At 42.7% G+C, this 22292-nt stretch overlaps 1 protein-coding gene across 1 annotated transcript in view; it reads left to right on the top strand.

Annotated features, from left to right (window-relative positions):
• Positions 1 to 14947: 14947 nt before the first annotated feature.
• The window catches only part of Eif3b (eukaryotic translation initiation factor 3 subunit B), a 24313-nt gene continuing 16968 nt past the window's right edge, over positions 14948 to 22292 (top strand). Inside the window, 3 exon segments of the mRNA XM_048785183.1 lie at positions 14948 to 15461; positions 20384 to 20576; positions 20951 to 21002. Coding sequence (XP_048641140.1) covers positions 14999 to 15461; positions 20384 to 20576; positions 20951 to 21002 — 708 coding nt within the window. The 5' untranslated portion in view covers positions 14948 to 14998.

Raw genomic sequence — 22292 nt, 5'->3', positions numbered from 1 at the left:
TGAGTCAGGGACACCTGGCGCAGTAGAACTCTCCTGTTATTTGTAGATAAACAACTCATCAGGGTGGGTATGTGCCTAGGAGTGCTCTGTGGGTCTTTCCAAGGACAAGGGTCACTCCCCCTTCCTTGAACAGGCTTTGCTCTGAGGTAGAGGCTGGTTTCTCAAAAACTTCATGGCAAGACATAAAGATATAAAGAAATAAGGTAGAATATATCCATAGATAGGAAGCTTCAATATATTAAAAATATCAATTGTTGGAGGCTAAAGCAGGTGGATCTCAAGTTCAAAGCCAGCCTCAGCAACTTATCAAAGCCCTAAGCAACTTAGGGAGACCCTGTCTTAAAATAAAGATAAAAAAAGGGCTGGGGCTCAGCAGTAGTGCACTTGCCTAGCATGTGTGAGGAACTGGGTTCATTTCTCAGCACCACATATAAATAAACAAAATAAAGGTCTATCAACAACTAAAAAATAAAAATAAAAAATAAAAGAGCTAGAGCTGTGGTTCAGTAGTTAAGTGCTCTGGGTTCAATCCCTGGTACCAAGAAAAAAAAATGTCAATTGTCCCCATTGTATAAAATTAATGCAATTTCAGTAGAAAAAAAAAAAATCTCATCAGGAAATTTCCAAGCTAATTCTAAATTCATAAGAAAGAGCAAGGAATCAAGATTATTCAATGCAATTTGAAAAAGAAAGATAAGGGGAATTTTCTCTACCAGATATCAGAAATTATTAAGCTTAATATTTAAAACAGGCAGAATTGAGATATATAAGAACAGATAAATAAGAATACATAGACATATGTTTTTAAAAAGAACAGAATAGTGATCCCAGAGCAGACCCATGTATTTTGGGTAACTTGTATATAACCAGATGGCATTTCAGTTTCACTGGGAAACAGTACCGGATACACATAGATTGGCTGGTAGATTGGAAACAGTACTGGATACACGTAGATACACTGGCTATCCAGAAATATAGAAATTAGACCCATATTGCATGCTCAACACAGTTTCAGTTGGGCTATGTATCTAATGTGAAAAGCTCAACTATAGAACTTTCAGTGAAAATAGCTTCATGACAACAGAGCAGGAAAGCAGTTTTTGTTCCATTCTTGCCTTCTTTTAGATCACCCGGCACCAGGAATGGAACCCAGAGCCTTATACATGCTAGGCATGCGCTCTACCGTCCCCAGCCCTGGGCTATCTTTTATTCTACTTCCCTCTCTGTCTCCATTCTTCTGGAATTTACTCTGGAGATGCTTTCTTTTATGGTTACTCAAGTAACTACTACATGCAACTTTATTTGTCAAGGTCTAAAATTCATCAATACTCTTGACCCTACTTAACCAGAATTCAACAAACTTTTTTTTTTTTTTAAATGTTTACTTTTTTAGTTGTGGTTGGATATAACACCTTTATTCCGTTCATTTAGTTTTATGTGGTGCTGAGGATCGAACCCAGGGCCCTGCACGTGCTAGATGAGCTCTCTACCTCTGAGCCACAATCCCAGCCCCATAACAAACTTTTTTGTAAAGGGCCAAATAGTATTTTTGGCTTTCCAGGCAACACTGCCTCTGTCACAGTCATTCAGCCCTTGCCTTTGTAGAGGGAAAAAAGCCAGAGATGGTCTGTAAGAGAACAGTTGTAGCTGTGTTCCAATGAAGTTTTATTTCCAATAGGAGGGAGCCATATTTGGCCCATGGGCTATAGTGTGTCAACTTTATGGTCCTGGACCATAAATATACTCTGTCTTCTTTCATTTCTACTTATGTGATATTTTATCATATATTTAAATTATATCTTTATTTTATACAGGTATAAAATATGTATAATATACAAAATAGAATATATTACATAATGCACCTTACCACTGAGCTATAACCCTAAGCTTTTTTTTTTAACTTTTACTTTTTATTTTTAAAGATTTTGTTAAACTGCTAAGGCAGGCCTCAAATTTATGATTCTCCTGCTTCGACTTTCCAAATTGCTGGGATTACAGAACTGTGCCACCATTTGCAGCTATTTATATCATTTTTTTAAGTTGTAGATAGACCTGATATCTTTATTTATTTTTATGTGGTGCTGAGGATCGAATCCAGTGCCTCACACATGGAAGGCAAGCTCTCTACCACTGAGCTACAGCCCCAGCCCAATATATATTGAAAAAATCCACAAGAGATTTTATTAATTTGATTTCAGACTTATCTACCCATTTACTACTTTCTGCATTCAATTTTTTTTTCCTTCATTTAAGACCACCTACCTAGAATTGTTTTCTCTCTTTTTGGTTCTGGGAATTGAACTCAAGGGCACTCAACCACCAGCCACATCCCCAGCCTGTTTTGTATTTTATTTACAGACAGGGTCTCACTGAGTTGCTTAGTGGCTAACTTTTGCTGAGGTTGGCTTTGAACTCACAATCCTCCTGCCTCAGCCTCCCAAACCTCTGGGATTATTAGCATGTGCCACTGTGCTCGGCTGAATTGCTTTATTTCTAAATAAAATCTATTCATCTTTTAGAATCTCCTTTAGTCAGGTTTTTGCCAAAGGCTAACTACCATGATCCTTTTTGATTTTCTGAAAATATTTTTATCTCACCCTTGTTCTTGAAAGATTATTTTGTTGGGTATAGGGTTCTAGCTGTCAGTTTTCCTTTCCCCTCGTAAAAGATAAAATTCCTGCCTTCTGGCTTCCACTGTGGCTATAGAGAAATTAATGCCAGCTGTCAGTAGTCTATTGCTTCTTTGAAATAATTGTCCTTGTTCCTATGGTGGCTTTCAAAATACTCTCTGGTTGGATGTGGTGGTACACACCTGTACATCCCAGCGACTAAGGGGGGCTGAGGCAGGAGGATCACAAGTTCAAGGATGGCCTCAGAAACTTCCTAAGCCCCAATCTCAAAATTAAAAATATGAAGTGCTGGGGATGCAGCTCAAATTTCAGTACCTATGGATTCTATAGCAGTGCCACACACACACAAAAGACACTCTCTGACTCTGTTGTTCTTCAATTTCACCAGGTTGTTTCTGGTGAAAGACAATTTATTAAGTAGCAATTTACATTTCTTTATTCTATTGAGGATTACTAATCTTATTGAATTTGTGGCTTTTTTATCAGTTCTGCAAAATTCTCAGCCAAGTTCTTCAAATATTGCCTCTTCTTCATTCTTCTTCTTTTGTCTGCAACTGTTAGATACATGAGATGTTCTTTTTTCATATATATAATTTTAAGTTGTAGTTGGACAAAATTTTAAAAATAAAATACTTATTTATTTTTATGTGGTGCTGAGGATCCAACACAGCGCCTTGCACATGCTAGGCAAGAGTTCTACCACTGAGCCCCAACCCCAGCCCAAGATGTTCTTTCTTATTCATCCATATCATCTGTTTTATGTTTTGTCATTATAGCTCAGTTTAATGCATCCAATCTCCTGCTGGTGGACATGTGGGTGTTCTCTGGTTTTCCACTGCTGTTTGAACTCCTGCTGCTGTGAAGTTTCCTGAGCACATCTCCAGTGCCAACATGTGAGCTTTGGTAGCAATCTTCAAATTGGTGAGAATTTAGTAGGTGAAAATATTTCTAAAACTTGTAATAGGAAAGGTTCTCCTTTTTTCCCCACCCTTGTCAAACTTTGCTAAATGGTATAACTTTCACTTTCCTAAACCTTGAGGGAGTGACTGTCCTTACTCAAGTACCTAAACTAGGTACAAACACCTCTGGCTTCAAATATCGGGACACCTAGGAATACTGGTGTTAAGTATTGAGAAGATGAGTGGCTCTAACGTTTATATGGCATACACTTTTGCAAATGAGGTCATTTTCATTTCTTGACTTTGAAATTTAAACTTATGTTCACCCAGGCTGGCTAATGTCCTCAGTGCTTATTTTCCTTAGGTTTTATGTAGGTTTGTATTTTTGTGGGGTTGAAGATCAAACTCAGGGGCTGGGGATGTGGCTCAAGAGGTAGCGCGCTCGCCTGGCATGCGTGCAGCCCGGGTTCGATCCTCAGCACCACATACAAACAAAGATGTTGTGTCCACCGAAAACTAAAAAAAAATAAATATATATATATAAAAAAAAGAAGAAGATCAAACCCAAAGCATCACAGAAGCCGGGCAAGTGCTCTACTACTGAGCTAACTCCCAGCCCTATCTTTTACATTTTATACTAGTAATATTTTACCATCTTGTCAGCTGTTTATTGATTTGTTTTCTCATCCTTTCTTCCTTCCTTTGGAGATTGAGCCCGGAACTGTGTCCAGTGTCCACCGAAATGTGTCCAGCCCTTTTTATTTTTTACTTTGACACAGGGTCTTCCTATGTTGCCCAAACTGCCTTGAATTTGTGATCCTCCTGCCTCAGCCTCCCAAGTCACTGGGATTACAAGTATATGCCACCATGCCCAGCTCTTCATTGATTTTAATGTCTTCTACATTTTATCCAGCATTTTGATTGTTTTCTGCAGAAGAAGTGGTCCAAATAATCCATCTACTCCTATGCTCAAAACAGGGAGGCACGCAGCATGCCAATAATAAAGAAAAATACTGATACCTGGGCTGGGGCTCAGCATCAGCGACTTGCCTGGCATGTGTGAGGTGCTGGGTTCGATTCTCAGCACCGCATATAAATAAATGAAAATAAAGGTCTATCAACAACTAAAAAAAATTTTTTTAAATACTGATACTTTTTTTTTTTTTTAAAGACAGAGTGAGAGAGGGAGGGAGGGAGAGAGAGAAAATTTTTAATATTTAATTTTTAGTTTTCGGCGGACACAACATCTTTGTTTGTATGTGGTGCTGAGGATCGAACCCGGGCCGCAGGCACGCCAGGTGAGCGCGCTACTGTTTGAGCCACATCCCCAGCCCAATACTGATACTTTTAAGTATTGACAATTTGCTAACACATCATGACAAAATGGTGACAGATGCCATGAATAAGGTGAGATCAGCCCACACCGGAAGAATATATTTCTAACACATATGATAGATTTGGAGGGTAGAAGCTAGATTTATAAAGAATTCATACATTTCAATATGAAAAAGGTGAACCATCCAAAAGAAGTAAAGGGTATGTACGGGTAATTCACTGAAAGGGAAATCTTTTTTTGGTACCAGGGATTGAACTCAGGGGCACTCAACCACTGATCCACAGCCCCAGCCCTATTTTGTATTTTTTTAACAGACAGGGTCTCATTGAGCTGCTAAGCACCTCACCCTTGCTGAGGCTGACTTTGAACTGGCGATCCTCCTTCCTCAGCCTCCCCAGCCGCCATGCCCAGCAGAAAAAGGAAATCTGAGTGGCCAATGAGCTTAACAGTAAGATTAGGAATAGAAACATTTGTTGTCATTTTTTGGCCATTCGGCAGCTGGTTCTGTTTGAGGAGGCCCCTTAGTTGGAGGGATATTCTCTTCCCACTCACCCACGGTCACCTGGAGGCACAGGGGCCTCTGGTGTGGCTGAAGCTCAGCATCTAAGGGGCAGAGTCTTACCAGCACCCAGGGTCGGTCCCAGAAACACTAGGCACTCTACAGCGGGACAGTGTCCTCATCACTGCTGACTCGGTGGCATGACAGCACACCTCAGAGAGCCTTAATTTCATTGCTTACATTGGACATCTACTTACATCAGAGAGATGCAAATTCAAACGACTATTAGACACCCTTTCAGGCACACAAGATAAGGAGAAATAGGAACGCTCTGACACTGCTGGAGGGAATGGAAACCAGTAGAGACACTTTGTAGAACAATTTATTAATGTCTAATAAATTGGAATGAAGATATTTTATGACCCAGAAATTCCATTTCTAGTCATGTTCTCTAAACCATTGCTCATAGAGACAAACACAAGGCTTTTCACCGTACTACTATTTATAACACAAACACACACACACACAAAAAAAAACAAAAAAACCCTGATTTTTATGGCAGTGTGAAATGAATAATAAATTGTGGTTTATTCATTCAGTGTATAAACTAGAACAGCACGTACCAGGATTTGTGGACTTTTTTCTTTCTTTCTTTCTGTTTTTGTAGTGCTGGGCATGATGCATTCTGAGCAAGAATTCAACCACAAAGCTACACTCCCATTCCTGATCATCTTTCTTTTTCTTTTTTGGCCAAACTGGGGATTGAACCTAGGACCTAGGGCTAGGCAGCTGCTATACCCCCAGTCCTTTTTATTTTGAGATAGGGTCTCAAAGCTAACTTGCCCAGACTGGCCTCAAACTTTCAATCCTCCTACCTCGGTCTCCTGAGTAGCTGGGATTACAGGCATGGGCCACCTCACCCCACTCTGGATGGTAGATCTTGAAAATATAATTTTAGGTGAAAAAGAAAACTGCAGAAGGATGTGTATACTACATTGTGTACATTTAAAGATATCACACAATACAAAGGAGGACAAAGAGGACTGAGGGAACCTGAGCCAAACAGTGGATTATATCCTTGTCAACATGCTGGTTGTGATGTACCATAGAAATGACCTGCATGGTGGCAAAACTGGACAAAGTGTGTTATTTCTTAGATCCGGATGTGAAACTTCTGTTAGGTAGTAGTTAGCAACAAGCAGTGAAATGCAAACAAATAACATGGTAAGGCCACAGGTTTTCTTTAAGTTAATTTTGAAGTTTTCTTCAAATTACTTTCAAGGCAAATCAGTAAATAATTTGTAGCAAATAATTTATAGAAAACCACCAGGTACACAAACCTTGAGAGTGAACACACCTCAGAGAGCCCAGTTTTCCAGCTCTCCTGGACATTATAGACGCTTTTATTAATTAATACAATCAGAAGGGACCATTCAGGAACTATGACAGGAAAGATTAAGGCAGGCAGTGGTTGTGGCTCAGTAGTACAGCGCTTGCCTGTTGTGTGCAAGGCACTGAGCTCAATCCTCAGCACTACGTTAAAAAAAAATAAACAAAATAAAAAAGTATTGTGTCTACCTACAACTAAAAAAAATTTTTTTTAAAAAAAGAAAGACTAAGGGGACTAACTCTTGACAGGGTATACTGGGGTCATCATAAAGCCAGGATTTACGCCCATAGGCTCCTCAATGTATCTCAGAAAAGAGGTTTCTTTAGTAGCCCAGGTGTACTACGGTAAATTCTGACCCCATTAACAGAAATGACTTGCAGATTAAGCCCCCATGAATAAGGTGGCCACCATGACATTTCCAGAGAGGACCAACTAAGGTAAAAAACTCCAGTGCCCACGTGAAGGAGGAGCTAAATACCTGATCAGCAAGGAGTACAGAAGGGGAACCCCAGTTCCCAAGGAAACCGTAAGATAGCAATAAATTTGGAGACAGGACAGTTTCCTTCGTTGTTCTTTGTTCAGAGAGGACCCACTGCCTCGCTTGAGAATGCTCTCTGCTTGAGCTTTCCTTTACTTTCACTTATAATAAAGTTTTCTTGCATAGCTTTTGGTGTCTGACTTTGTTTACTTATTTTTTGTTGGAACACAAGAACCAAAATTTGGAGCTTCAGTTCCTCACTCTCCTGTGGCACTTTTATAAAGCAATAAAAATCTTAATTAAAAATACCAAACAAAACAGGTACAGTGGCGCACGCCTGTAATCCCAGCAGTTTGGAAGGCTGAGGCAGGAGGATCCCAAGTTCAAAGTCAGCCTCAGCAACACAGTAAGGCCCTAAGCAATTTAGTGAGACCCTGTCTCAAAATAAAAATTAAAAAGGGCTAAGGATGTAGTTCAGTGGTTGAGTGCCTGTGGGTTCAATCAATCCCTGGTACCAAAATCAATATCAACAACAAACAAAATAATCCCCCAAAACAAGGGACATATTATCTATAGATACCTGATGGCTTTCTCTTGGGAGGAGAGAAAAAAATGGAATTTAGAGACATAAAGGGGCTTCCCACTTTTCCCTTCTGGAAGCAAATATTACTAAATGTTGACATTTTAAAATCTTGTGGTTGGGGTTGTAGCTCAGTGGCTAGAGCATATTTTAAACATGTATGAGGCTCTGGGTTCAATCTCCAGCACCAAAAAAATAAATAAAAAATATGAGCTTGGCATTGTGGCACATGCTCTTAATCCCAGCAACTCAGGAGGCTCGAAAGTTCAAAGCCAGCTTTAGCAACTTAGCAAAACCCTAAGCAATTTAGTGAGACCCTGATTCAAAATAAAAAATAATAAAAGGGCCGGAGATGTGGCTCAGTTGTTAAGTGCACTTGAGTTCAATTGCCAGTTTTTTTTAAATCTGAATGTATTCAGCATTTTTCTTCATGTTAAAAATACATGAGGTAATGTTTATAACTTATATGAGGTAGTGCCTGGCTCATAACAGGTGCTCAATAAATCTTAGTAATTTTGATCTTTTTAAAAAAATTTTAAAATACTTTTTTAAAGATGTCAATGGACCTTTATTTTATTGATTTATTTATATGTGATGCTGGGAATCGAACCCAGTGCCTCGCACATGCCAGGCAAGTGCTCTACCACTGAGCCACAATCCCAGCCCAGTGATCTTGATCTTTACTGACACCATTGGCTGACAATAGTGCTTTGCAGTGATAGGCACAGAAGTATATTTTTCTTTAACTCACCCACAAATTCTTCCCTCCTGCTCAGGGATACCTCTCTGACTTCAGGACAATGCGGAAGTCACTCTTTGGAAAGGAGAAGTGGCTGAATGTGTGAAGGGCAGAAGGGCATCAGTGTCTAAAGTGGGTGACTGGTTTACTGCCCCCCACAGAACAGGGAGTAATGGAAGCCCCCACTCCAAAGGCTTGCCCTGAAGATGAAGTGTGCAGAAACATGCCAAGTGCCCGGATGGTGCTGGCGGCTGTGGCTTAGCTACACAAGGAAAAGGCCAGGACCAAGGCAGAAACGGTCCTACCCTAAGGGACCCCCCCAAACTTGTTTACCCAATTATTGAGGAACCTGAGGCTCAGAGAAGATCAATAACTCACCTAAGCCTTTGATGTGGAAGGGAACAACTGGAATTTGAAGGAAGCCAGTCTGATTCTGAACCATGACCCATTGAAGGTGTGAGCATCAACACAGAGAAAGCCAAGGACCCCAGAGACGGAGCTGAGGGCAGGAAGGACGGGGCAGGGAGGGCAGTCTGGTTAAAGGTGGGGAGAGAAGTTGGCGAGATACAGTTGACCCTTCGGATTCATCCATCCCTCTCTTTGCTCCTCTACCTGCTCTGAGAGCTTAAAGACAGACCCAGTCACATAAAACATCCTGGAGAAATCATTGACAAACTCCCCTGAAATCAAACTGCTCCTGGGCGTCCTAGGATGTTAGATATTAAGAAAGAGTTGAAAAACACTCTGCCTTCTGCACTGGGAAGCCAGCCTCAGCTGGGCCAAGATCGCCATCTGTAGGTGAGCTGTTTCTGCTGCTTCCCCTCGTCCCAGTTTCTAACACCCCATTCAGCCCACACAGGGCACCCAGGAAAAGACCTGCAGTGGCCTGTTTAAGATTACCAGTGAGTTAGCAAGAAAATTAACACCAGAATTTCTGGGGAGATGTCTCAGTGATTGCTATTGATATTTTTTTTTCTAAAAAATTATTGGGATAATGGATATGCAACATAAAATTAACCATTCTCAAGCTGGGGAGCGGGTTGTAACTCAGTGGAAAAACACATGCTTAGCATATATAAAACCCTGGGTTCTATCCTCAGCACTGCCAAAAAACAAAAACAAAAACAAAAACAAAAACAAATAAAAAGCCATCCTAGGCCCAGTGTGGTGGCATAGCTATATTCCCAGCGGCTCTGGAGGGTGAGGTAGGATATTCCCAGCGGCTCTGGAGGGTGAGGCAGGAGGATCAGGAGTTCAAAGCCAGCCTCAGCAACGGTGAGGTGCAAAGCAACTCAGTGAGACCCTGTCTCTAAATAAAATATAAAACAGGGCAGGGAATGTGGCTCAGTAGTCGAGTGCCCCTGAGTTCAATCCCTGCTACCCCCCTCCCAAAAAAAGCCATCCTAACCACTTTTTTTTTTTTTGGTACCTACAGTATTTGTCTTTTTAAATATATATTATATATACATTTTTTTGAGAGAGAGAGAATCTTTTTTTTTTTTTTGTAGATGGACNAACCCAGAAGCACTTAACCTCTGAGAGCCACATCCCCAGCCCCACCCCCCCTTTTTTTTTGAGACAGGGTCTTGCTAAGTTGCTTAGGACCTCGCTAAATTGCTAAAGCTGGATTTGAACTTGAGACCCTCCTGCCTCAGCCTTCTGAGCTGCTGGGATTACAGGTGTGTGCCACCTTGTTTGGCTTCAATAGTGTCTTAAACAAACTTGTTACTTTGAGGTTTATGGCAATGTTGCAAAGACAGCAGGTCACTGTCACACTGCAGGGGAGAAACAAGCTGTGTCTTTGGACAGTTCATTCAAAAGTTGCACTCAACTCTTACTGGTTTTAAGAAACTAGGGACATGAATATAAGAATTAATCACACTGCAGAGGGCCCCAACACTATGAGACATCGTCTGGTAGTCAATTTTCTTTTTTTTAAATATTTTTTCAGCTATAGATGGACACAATACAATGCCCCTTTTTTTTTTTTTTTTTTAAATGTAGTGCTGAAAATCAAACCCAGGTCTCGCCTGTGCTAGGAGAGCGCTCTACCGCTGAGCCATAATCCCAGCCCCAGTACTTGTCTTTTTGTGACTGGATTATTTGAGTATGCATCTTCAAAGGTCATATATATATATATATATATATATATATATACACACACACACACACACACACACGTGTGTGTGTGTATTTGGCATGTGTCAGTTTGTGTGTGGGGGGGGGCGGGGGGAGGATACTCATAGTTGAACCCAGGGCCTCACATATGCTAGGCAAGCACTCTTCCACTGACCTATATCCCCAGATGTTTTTATTTTGGGGGATGGGGTCTTGATTGCCCAAGCTAGCCTCAAATATGCAATCCTCCTGCCTCAACCTCTCCACTCACTGGGATAAAGCACCACTATGTAGGCAGAATTCCCTTCCTTTTTAAGGCTGAATAATATTACCTTGTATGCAAATTCCACATTTTGTATAGTCATTCATCTCTCCATGGACACCTGCATTGCTCCCCTTTCTGACTACGTGAACAGTGCAACTCTGAAAATTGGTGCACAAATGTTTTTTTTTCTTTTTGGTGAGGGGGGTTCACTGGGAATTAAGCCCAGGGATGTTTTACCACTGAGCTACATCCCCAGTTCCTTTCATGTTTTTATTTTGATACAGGGACTCACTAAACTGGTCAGGCTGTCCTTGAACTCATGATCCTTCTGCCACAGCATCCCCAGTCACTGGGATTATAGGCACAGCCATCATGTCTAAATCAATAATACATTTTTTTTTTTTTTTGTATAGGGGATTGAACCCAGAAGCACTTAACCTCTGAGAGCCACATCCCCAGCCCCACCCCCCCTTTTTTTTTTGAGACAGGGTCTTGCTAAGTTGCTTAGGACCTCGCTAAATTGCTAAAGCTGGATTTGAACTTGAGACCCTCCTGCCTCAGCCTTCTGAGCTGCTGGGATTACAGGTGTGTGCCACCTTGTTTGGCTTCAATAGTGTCTTAAACAAACTTGTTACTTTGAGGTTTATGGCAATGTTGCAAAGACAGCAGGTCACTGTCACACTGCAGGGGAGAAACAAGCTGTGTCTTTGGACAGTTCATTCAAAAGTTGCACTCAACTCTTACTGGTTTTAAGAAACTAGGGACATGAATATAAGAATTAATCACACTGCAGAGGGCCCCAACACTATGAGACATCGTCTGGTAGTCAATTTTCTTTTTTTTAAATATTTTTTCAGCTATAGATGGACACAATATCTTTAATTTTTTTTTTTATGTGGTGCCGAGGATCAAACCCAGTGCCCCACACATGCAAGCCAAGCACTCTACCATTGAACTACAGCCCCAGCCCCAGGGTAGTCCATTTTCAAAATATAATATTTAGCTTTACTTGGGATATAAGATCCAATTGTAGTCATTTAAGCTATAGTCCTTCCCTTGATAAAACAGGCAGACTGCTCACCCAAGTGTGCTTGCTTGCCAGACTGTTTGGTCACATCTCCTTCTGCAGAAGTCAAGTTTGCCTTGCCAAGCTACTTCTGAGCAAGGGTTTGATTCCTTGTGGCGCTCAGCTATTTCAAACACTGCACACCCTAGTTCTGCCAGTACTGCTAATGTCACAGACTTTCAATGCCAGGGCCCTGCTGCTCAGGAGTACAAGGCAACTTGAGCAAGGACCCAAGTGTAGAGCAGCAGCTGCCTGAGATTAACCACAGATCCCCTTGTCGAGTCTACTTTTTTGGGAGAAGCCTGCTCCAGAAATCAGATCTAGGAGGGGCCGCTCCAGCAGCCCTATGGCCTACCTGCCAGACTTCTCAAAAAAGTTCTGAGGTCCCATGACAGAGGTCAGGAAATAAAATAGTAGCTAGAAAGGTATGGAAAAGCATTTCTCTTGACTTGTGTTCATTTTCCATTTTTTAATTTGCTTTTGATGATTCTGAAAGGAACTGATGCTTGGTGTAAAAAAATTCAAAAACTTGGGCTGGGGTTGTGGCTCAGCGGTAGAGCGCTCGCCTCACACGTGCAAGACCCTGGGTTCGATCCGCAGCACCACATTAAAATAAATAAATAAATAAAATAAAGTTATTGTGTCAAACTACAACTAATTTTTTTTTAATTAAAAACTGTAGAAAAACAACTCTTCCCTAATACTTTCACTGAGAGAAAACCTCACCTCTGCAAGGACCTAGGGTTTCTGGTCCCACCCCTCTCAGAGGTCAGTCCCCACTACCCCTTTCTCTCTTTGTGCCCCAAGAAAGGCCTTTTTTCTTTATCATATTCCTCTCCTATGGCCTCAGGACCTTTGCACTTCCCATTCCCCTTGTAGAAAGCCTGCTCCAGCTCTGTGACATTCTTCTTAAGCCAACCATCCCTTTTCTGGTTCCTCCTTAGCATTTCAGTCTCAGCTGGAATGTGCTTCTGATCATCAGTGCTACCTCCATGACTTTCAGGTATTACAGAAACAGTCTGTATCTCATCAACTGTCCTACTGAAGTAGTTATCACATTTACCTGTTTACTCTCTGTCTCCTGGACCAGAGTGGCAGCTCTGGCCCGCAAACACCCTAACTCAGAGGAGAAGTCCAAGAAATGTGACCCCCAAATATGCTTCTTTGGCCTGCTGGTCACTTTGAGATGAAGACAAGTTAAAGACAACAAATGCTGGTCTTCTGGTTCCAAAACTTCCTTTCTGTTTCAGAATAGAAGAATTGGATGGCCACTAATGCCCTCCAGGGAGTTTCATCAACCCTGGGAAGATTAAGCATCACAGAAAGGGAGGAAGGGAACTCTAAACCCATGCAAACTTTGTCATGAAACATCCCTCATTTTTCTAAGGACCATTAGTCTTTGCCCCACATCATTCTCTCTCCTGAGTTGCCTCCCTACAAGAGAGCACATAAGCTCCTAGACCTTACTGTTTGTTTTCATATTCACTCTTCTTCGTGTAATGCCCATCATAAGCCTGTCTACATTTCTTCCTCTGTACCTGCCAGTCAAGTGGTTTCATAGATTCAGTCACGGAGCCCTCACAGGGCAAAGGGAAGCTCTTCCCTCCCCTTTACTTGACACATAGACAGGCTTTCTTCCCAACGAATACTGGCTGAATCTGAAGAATAAAATTTGGTATGGATTCATCAGTATTCATTTTTATTATTTTTGGTGCTGGGGATAAACTCAGGGGCGCTCTACCACTGCGCTACATCCCCAGGCCTTCTTGTTTTTGAGACAAGGTCTCCCTAAGTGGCTGAGGTTCAGTTCGAATTTATGCTCCAGCCTAAGTCTCCCTAGCAGCTTGGATGACAGGCATGCACCACCACATCCAGTCCACCTCCATTCTAACCACTCTCCACGTGCGGAGCCGTGAGGCACGTTCACTGCGGTGCGATCAACTCCTGGGCTACCTCCAAACTCACATCTTCCTAGGCAGAAACTCGGTGCCCCATAAGCACCAACTATTCCCAACCAGCCCTGGGCAGCCGCCTGGTCCTTTTTAAGGATAAGCACGTTGCACAAGTAGGTGCCCTCCAGCCTAGCTAAAAAGATAACAGATGCAAACACCTAACAACCTGTGGAGGTACCAACCACTCCAAGGCATCCGCCTGGCCGTGGCCAGAAGGACCGGCCACGCCCACCACGTGACCGCGCTCGCTTGCATATGAGGGCCGCGGTCTCCCGCGGACTGAACCATAGTGCTAGTCAGAACCGGGGGAAGCTATGGCCGCGGGGGCTGGGGAGGGCGTAAATGACTACCGCCACTGTCATACGTTTTTGTATCGCGCCAGACAGAAGTCGTCTTAGTAGTTTTGGCCTTCCGTGGTTTCCTGCGAATTCTTCGTGTATTTTGGAATCGTCCATTCTTTTGCCCCGTCAGTGGACGAGTCTAAAACACAGACACGAGGGGGGGTTTGAGTCATGTAAGCTTAACAATTTGCCTGTCCAGAGACGAAACTAGCACAAGGAGAATCGTTTGTTAAGCCTAAAGTTTTCTGTGGTACTGATTTTCGAGTTACATCATATTTTTGTGCAACTCTGCATATTAAAGTGATTTCCCGATTCTGCCTTGGGCGCCTCAAATTGTTCAATCTTCCCCCCCGCAGCGCCGGATGGGAGAAGGAAGGGAGCGGCTGCCATTTTGGGCGAAACCATCCGCTCTCACCAATGGGATGGTTGTGGATTTCGGCGAGTGTGAGAACTGCTGGATGCAGCCGTGTTGTTTGGGATCGAGCACGTTGTTGTCACGGACGCTGCGCTACTCTCGTTTCTGAACACTTTCTCGGGTAACTGCGTTCCTCCGGGCTCGACACGAGAAACCACAGCGCGGGCGCCCCTCCGCTGTAGCTTGGTTGGGCCCCTGTCGTAGGCACGTGGCTGGGCGCTAGCGGGCGCGCGGGGCGGCCTGGGAGTCGGAAGCGCGGCGCAGAGCCGGCAGAGGAGCAGCGCGGGCCCATGCAGGACGCGGAGAACGTGGCGGCGCCCGAGGCGGCCGAAGAGCGGGCCGAGCCCGCGCGGCAGCAGCCGGCCGCCGAGCCGCCGCTGGAGGAAGAGCCGGCGGGGCCCGGCGCGCCTGAGGCGGCGCGGGTCGAGGACGCCGAGGAGGAGGCGGCGGCCGGGCCAGAGCCCGAGCTGAAGGCCCAGGCGGAGGAGGTGGTCCCCGGCCCGGCCGCGTCTCCGCCGCCCTCCCAGGAGCCCGCGCCGCAGGCCGAGCTTCCCGCCCCCGCGCAGGGCTCTGCCTTGGCGGAGCAGGTCAGCGACCCGCCTGCGGATGGCCCGGCTCATGCGTCGGCAGAGGAGGCTGGCGGACCCGAGGGCAGCGCGGCTGAGGCCGAGCCGCGCGTGGTGGAGAACGGCGAGGCGGATGAGCCCTCCTTCAGCGACCCCGAGGACTTCGTGGACGACGTGAGCGAGGAAGGTGAGGCGCGTGAGCATGGCGGAACCTTCTGGCTGGTTCCCCTGCCTGGGCACAAATCCGGTGAGGGTGTGCGCGAAATTCAGCCAGGCCGGGAGGGGTGCCCGCTGCAGCTGCTGTCGCTGCGTGCAGCGGGTGTCCGGACCCTGCTCTCTCGTCTCCAGACGGGGGTCGGAGAGCTCTTAGGAGCTCGGTGTGTATGAGTAGTACCAACTGGGGGGCAGAGCCTAGCAGAATGCACCATTTCCGGGCCCAGGACCCCGGAGCTGACCAACCAGATCTGAGCCGGCCGAAATGAAGGGACAGGTGGTGCAGAACTTGGTGCAGTGTTGTTCTACTAATTTCTTAATAGAACAGTGCCTGGCAGAACCTGCCAAGTTCTCATCTTTTTTTAAGTCTACAGAGCAGACCATTACCTTTTCAGATTTAATGGCATTTAAACATTTTTAAGCGGCTCCCAGTTACTGTCATCATTGTTTTACAGTTTTTTGATATAAAAATAATTTAGCGTGAGGAGCAGAGTAAACACCACGTACTATGATATAAAGACTGTGAACATCTAGTCTGCCGCTTTTCCCTGAGGAAGTGTGTCCTTTCGGGTAAACTAGGTTACTAGGATTATAACTGGACTCTTTTTCCAGACCGGTGATTTTTTTAACACACCAATCCTCCCCACCCCTATATTCTTATTTATTTATTATGTGGTATTGAGGATCAAACCCATTGCCATCAAGCGTGGGAGCTCCACGCTTAGAGCTCCACGCTCTAAGCTACAACCCCAGCCTCTAACACGCCAGTTTTGTTTTCTAATTTTTCTTAGTTATACATGGCAACAATATTGTTTATTTTTATGTAGTGCTGAGGATTGAACCCAGTGCCTCACATGTGCAAGGCAAATGCTCGGCTATTGAGCCACAATCCTAGCCCTGTTTTGTTTTTTAATCTGACTTTTGTTTATAGGCTCATTTTGAACCCTTGGTTATTTATTTTGCAGTTGAGTTTTTAAAAAATCATTCTTTAAGACCACCACTCACAGACTGGAGGGGTAGGGGTGTGTGTGTGTGTGTGTGTGTGTGTGTGCGCGCGCGCTGACATCATAAGGTCAGCCAGGCTGGGTAAAGTCCTAGTGGGTTTCAGGGAGCCTGTACGATCCTGATGTTGCAATGTGGTCCATAGGGAAGGGAGGCTGCTTGGTCCTGAGGAGCCATGTATTTTTTAATGTATGTGTTCTTTAAAAAAAAAAAAATGTGTGTGTGTGTGGTGTTGGTGCTGTACTACTGAGCCACCTCCCTCCCCCACTCTTAAGGCCGTAGACTTGGAAGGTAAGACCATAGAAGCGTCTCCCTTTAAAAAATGGACTGTTTTTAGTAGTGCAGAGTCTGCCTTGCCCTGTTCTTTTTTTTTTTTTTTTTGAGACAGGGTCTCCTAAGTTGCCCAGACTGCCCTTGAATTTGGGATCCTCCTGCTTCTGCCTCCTGGATAGCTGGAATGATAGGCCTGTGCCTCAGCTGCATCACTGTTCCACAGTCACATTTTAATCTTTTTAAAAAATTAATAATTTTTTTATTTATGTTTTGGTGTTGAGGATTGAACCCAGGAGTGCTCAACCACTGAGTCATATCGCCAGCCCTTTTTCACGCTATAGAGACAGGGTCTCACTAAGTCATTTGCCAAGCTGGCTTTGAACTTGGGATGCTCCCAAGCCACTGGGATTATAGGCATGTGCCATCACACCTGGCTCATTCTTTAATTTTCATCTTCCGTTCTGGCTAAAATTTGAGCTGCCATACAAAAATGTGAATAAAATCTCTTAACTTCTAATGTCATCTTCTTTGGTTTATGAAATATTATTTACCTGTATATTTGCTATTTAGTTTTGAAAATTGTTTCTTTTTTTTCTGGAGCCAGATGGGGAAATCCAAGAGCCAGGAGTAATCCACAGTGATCAAGATAGGTCTGCCATTGTGTAGTTACTGCATTTATTCCCTTCCTAAATAAGGGCAGATTCTTATAGACTAGGTAGATGCTTTGAGCTTGTGGGAAGGAGGCATAGTTTGTAAAAGCTGAGGTTTTTATTATAAGCCTTGTAAGTTCAGATCCGGCTTAACAGGACTCCTAATTGTATGGTGAGCATTGCTTTAAAAATAACCCAGAGATTTTACTACAGTGTCTTTTTTTTTTTTTTAATTGCCATTTTAGGGCTGGAGCTGTGGCTCAGTTGGTAGAGTGCTTGCCTGACATATGTGAGGCCCTTGATTCAATCCTCAGCACTGCATATAAATAAATAAATAGATGAATGATAAAAGATACATTTGACAACTGAAAAATATTTTAAAAATTATTGCCATTTTTATATTTATTCTCAGTGGTCTTTTTAATTCTGTTTTGAAACCACGATTGTGCTTGGTTCCACTACAGTTTCTACAGTGAAGATTTCTGAGATTGCTGTTTCCCTGAGCTGCCTCTTTTCAGCTTTTTTCCTTTTTGGCTAGTCTTCATTTTTGAAATTCAGGTGGTGGTTATTTTTGGGCCAGGGGTTGGTGGGAGGATACTGGGAATTGAACCTGGGTCCTGTGTGTGCTCTCACTGAGCTTCACACCCCCCATCAATTACTTTTAACTCTTTTTGTGAAAAATTTAAAACATATACAGAAGCTGAGAGAATTCACCTTTAGCTTTTGAGAATGGAATGGAATATTTTATGACATCTGTCATGTTTAGCATGTTGAAATTCTTTTTCTGTGGGGGTTACCAGGAATTGAACTCAGGGGCATTCAACCACTACGCCACATCCCCAGCCCTATTTTATATTTTTTTAAATTTAGAGACAGGGTCTCATTGAGTTGCTTAGTGCCTCACTTTTGCTGAGGCTGCTTTTTGAACCTCAGCCTCCTGAGCTGCTGGGATTATAGGTGTGCACTACTGCACCTAACTAGCATGTTGAGATATAATAATGAATTAGGGTATAGTGTTCAAACAACTGGAAATATGTATAAGAAGCCATTCTTCAATGATGTTTAAAATTACCTGGTAATCTCATTTTGACTGTATTTGCTGATGTGGTTTCATGTGATGAGTATGCTTTGATGGCAACTTTGAAAGGTATCTTTATTTTCTAGCTCATAGTAATTTACTGCTTTCTAGACACTCTACCTGGGTTTAGTGTTTATATAGAATGCATATTAAAAATATAGAATTTGGGCTGGGGATATAGCTCAGTGGTAGAGCCCTTGCCTTCGGGTTCAATCCCTAGGATCACAAAAAATAAATTTAAAAAATATGGGATTTACTTTATTCCATCTGATACTCAGTTTTACTTCCCTTGTGCCCATCTCCAGCTGGAGGTCAGGTATTTTTATTGATGCTGGAGCTTTATGGTCCAAAGGGCTCAGGACCAGAGACAAGAATCACACAAAATAACAGTTGGCAGTGCCCCAGGGTCATTGTGTCACCCACCGGTATGTGGGCTCCAGGCTGCTTTCTGGGACCTGTTTATTTCTCTCTTTGTTTTTTGGCCCTAATACTTTTTACACTCATTTTTCTCTTCCATTTCTTTTATTCTAGCTGGCTGTTTTATGGAAATGAATCAGTTCTTCATCAGAAGTTTGAGAACTGAAGTTTTGGGGTTTAAATGCCTGTCTGCCTTAGTACTGTCTTCCAAGAGCCTATTGAGATAGTGAAATAATAGGAAGTAGCATTTACTTTTACTCTCTGCCCTTGGTTCCTGGCATACAACTCTTAATAACCTTGGGATTGCCAATATATTTTTTGTATGCTATTAGGTGACTACTGGCTGGAGATTCCTGAGTAATTTTGAGGTGAGGGTGCTGGTTGCTAGAGGAACAAACTGTGTAATTGTAGGGAGAAGGGCTGAAGGTTGAGTCCATTACTAGTGGCCAGTGACTTAAATCAGTCATGCAACATAAAGTGTTTTTTGGATTCTATGAGCAGCTCTAGCAGATAGTGCCTGGTGGTGGGCTCTGACTAGAGAGGCAAGATAGGCTTACCGAAACAGTCCCTGGCTTGTCTCTTTGTTGGATTCCCTGGTCTAAGGCTGGATAGCTCACCTGCACAGGATAGTAGGCGCTGGTCTGGAACTGGAGGGTGGGAGGAAAGTGGGTGTTCTCCACACATTTATTTCTCTTTTTAATTATTCTCTTATTCACTAAAAAGATATTTCTTCCTCCCTAAATTTTCTAGTAATTTGTATTCACTAAAACAAAAGTATTGTGAATATTTCTAGCACCTCAATATTTGCATATTTTCTAAACTCTAACATGAAAAACCTACTTTAGTGTCCTGCGTTGTTGACACTGTCATGGAATTTTGCCCAGTTATTGCTAGAAACCTTTTGAAATCTAGGGATCTTTGGAAGATCTAGTATTTGGTCTTCAAGTTTTCTGCCTTGTTTGCATTTTGCATTATTAAAAATTTTTTAAATTACTTTCAGGTCTTCCATTATTGCCAGAATCAGTGGATAGATCTTGACTGTTTATAGTTACATCAAAGGCACTATGTACAGTTTTCTTGATTCTTCCATGTTTAAGTTTTTTGTTTTTGTTTTTTTGGTACCAGAGATTGAACACAGGGGTGCTCGACCACTGAGCCACATCCCTAGCCCTATTTTGCATTTTATTTAGAGACAGGGTCTCAAGAGTTGCTTAGTGCCTCGCTTTTTGCTGAGGCTGGCTTTAAACTCTCCATCCTCCTGTCTCAGCCTTCTGAGCTGCTGGGATTATAGACAAGAGCCACTGGGACTGGCTCATGTTTAAATCTTGAAGTGAACTGGGTCATGATTTCTTGTGTCATAGTAAAAGCATTTAAATTAGATGATTGATCCCCCTCCCCAAACTTGGCAGTCTTTTTAGTAAGCTAATGTATTTTTTGGTTTCAGAAAGTCATTTGACAATTCTTATACTTACACAGAATTACTTGGCGATGTACTCAAAGATCGTCCCCAGGAAGCAGATGGAATCGATTCGGTGATTGTAGTGGACAATGTTCCTCAGGTGGGGCCTGACCGACTTGAGAAGCTCAAAAATGTCATCCACAAGATCTTTTCCAAGTTTGGGAAAATCACAAATGATTATTATCCTGAAGAGGATGGAAAGACAAAAGGGTAAGTCTGCACTCCTATCATTGAAGTGCCATGTGTGTATTTTGGTGTCTACATGATTATAACCTGTTGTGGGAACTCACTGTGAATGCATGCCGCAATAGTGGGCATTCATTTATTTAGGCCACCCCCAGTTGGAAACTCTCAGAAGCTGGATTTTGGTCCTGGGGTCATCATGGAGGTAGAATGAACAAGGTGACTGTTGTGTTGGCTGCTGACTTGGGAAGAGTCAGAGTCTGATGAGCTTGAAACTGTCCCCCAAGGTAGTAACAAGGGTAAGGGGTTGGCTGATCTGGATGCTGGCAGAGTGTCAAGAAAATTTTACTTGTGGAGTTTTATGCTGATACCCTTTTATCCTACATTTTAATTTCTTTTAGAGTTTTAGATGGACACAATACCTTCATTTATTTTTATGTGGTGCTGAGGATGGAACCCATTGCCTCATGTGCCAGGCAAGTGCTCTGCCACTGAGCTACAACCCCAGCCTCTTATTCCACATTTAACATCTCTGAAATGGGGTGCTTCTTGCAATCTAGGTGAAATTGTTGCATCACTGCTTAATTAGCATTTATTAGTGTTACCAAAAAGAGTGGTATATTTTTTTAAAATAACGGTAGTGCAATTGCTTTTTCTGTTCAGAATTAGATCTTTCATGTTGATAAGTTATATTCTGATTCTTTTATGTTGTTTTTTATGGTGATGGGGCTAGAACCCAAGCCTTAAAGCACATTAGGTTAACCCTGTGCAACTGACCTAGTCCTCCATATTGGCAAATTTTAGATACTGTTTTCTATTATGACTTTTCCTGTTTTTTTAACACAATGTTTTACCATTATAAAAGTCCCCTACCTGTAATCTGTGCAAGTGTGTACCTCTCTGTTATACCCAGGAGTCAAGATTGTTGAGCTGTGCAGAGTGTCTGTCCATGGTGCACTGGGTGATATGCTGTGTATAGTCCAGTGTCTCCTGCCAACAGTTTTGGGGAGTTTGTTTACTGCCTCCCAGTCTTGTCAGAGCTTCTCCGTTAGTCTTTCATGTAAATGCCAGCTTTTGAGAGCACAGTCATCTCATGGGAATGAGAGGATGATACAGTGGTTTTTAAGTAAAGTTTTGAAGTTTTTAAAACTACCTAGGATAGTTTGTTTCTGGAAAAAGTATCAAGTAGAGGTGGTGCTGCTGACGTTTTACATTTTGGGAAGTAGGTTGAAGGATGACTTTTTTGACCAGGAGTTGCTGTGCTATAAGTTTTCTTAAAATGAACATCCTCTGAGGTCCTTTGTAACTTTGCATTTCATACATAATAGTAGACTTAAAAAAAAAATTGTAGTTGTAGATGGACAGAATCCCTTTATTTTTTTTGTGTGTGGTGCTGAGGATCAAACCCAGTGCCTCACGCATGCTAGGCAAGTGCTCTGCCACTGAGCTACAGCCCCAGCCTAATAGTAGACTTTTTTAACAGCTTTACTGAGATAATTTATATCTAGTAAACCTACATCATTTTAAAGTATAAGATTTGGTAAGTTTTGACATAGCTGTACACATCTTGACATCACCAAATGTTTCCTATATTCTTATTATCTTGTCTATAGCTTATAATCCCTAAAGTAGAAACTTTGAATCCTCTAGTTAGGATTTTCATTCTTCTTTGGGAAACTACTTGGCCTGTCAGTTGTTACTTGGTTCTTGTTTGACTGCCTAGTATTTTTTTTTTTTTTTTTT

This window comes from Marmota marmota, unplaced genomic scaffold (assembly GCF_001458135.2).
Source record: "Marmota marmota marmota unplaced genomic scaffold, marMar, whole genome shotgun sequence".
In the NCBI taxonomy this organism is placed as follows: domain Eukaryota; kingdom Metazoa; phylum Chordata; class Mammalia; order Rodentia; family Sciuridae; genus Marmota; species Marmota marmota.
The sequence above is the reverse complement of the archived record's forward strand: the minus strand, read 5'-3'. Positions and strand labels throughout refer to the sequence as shown.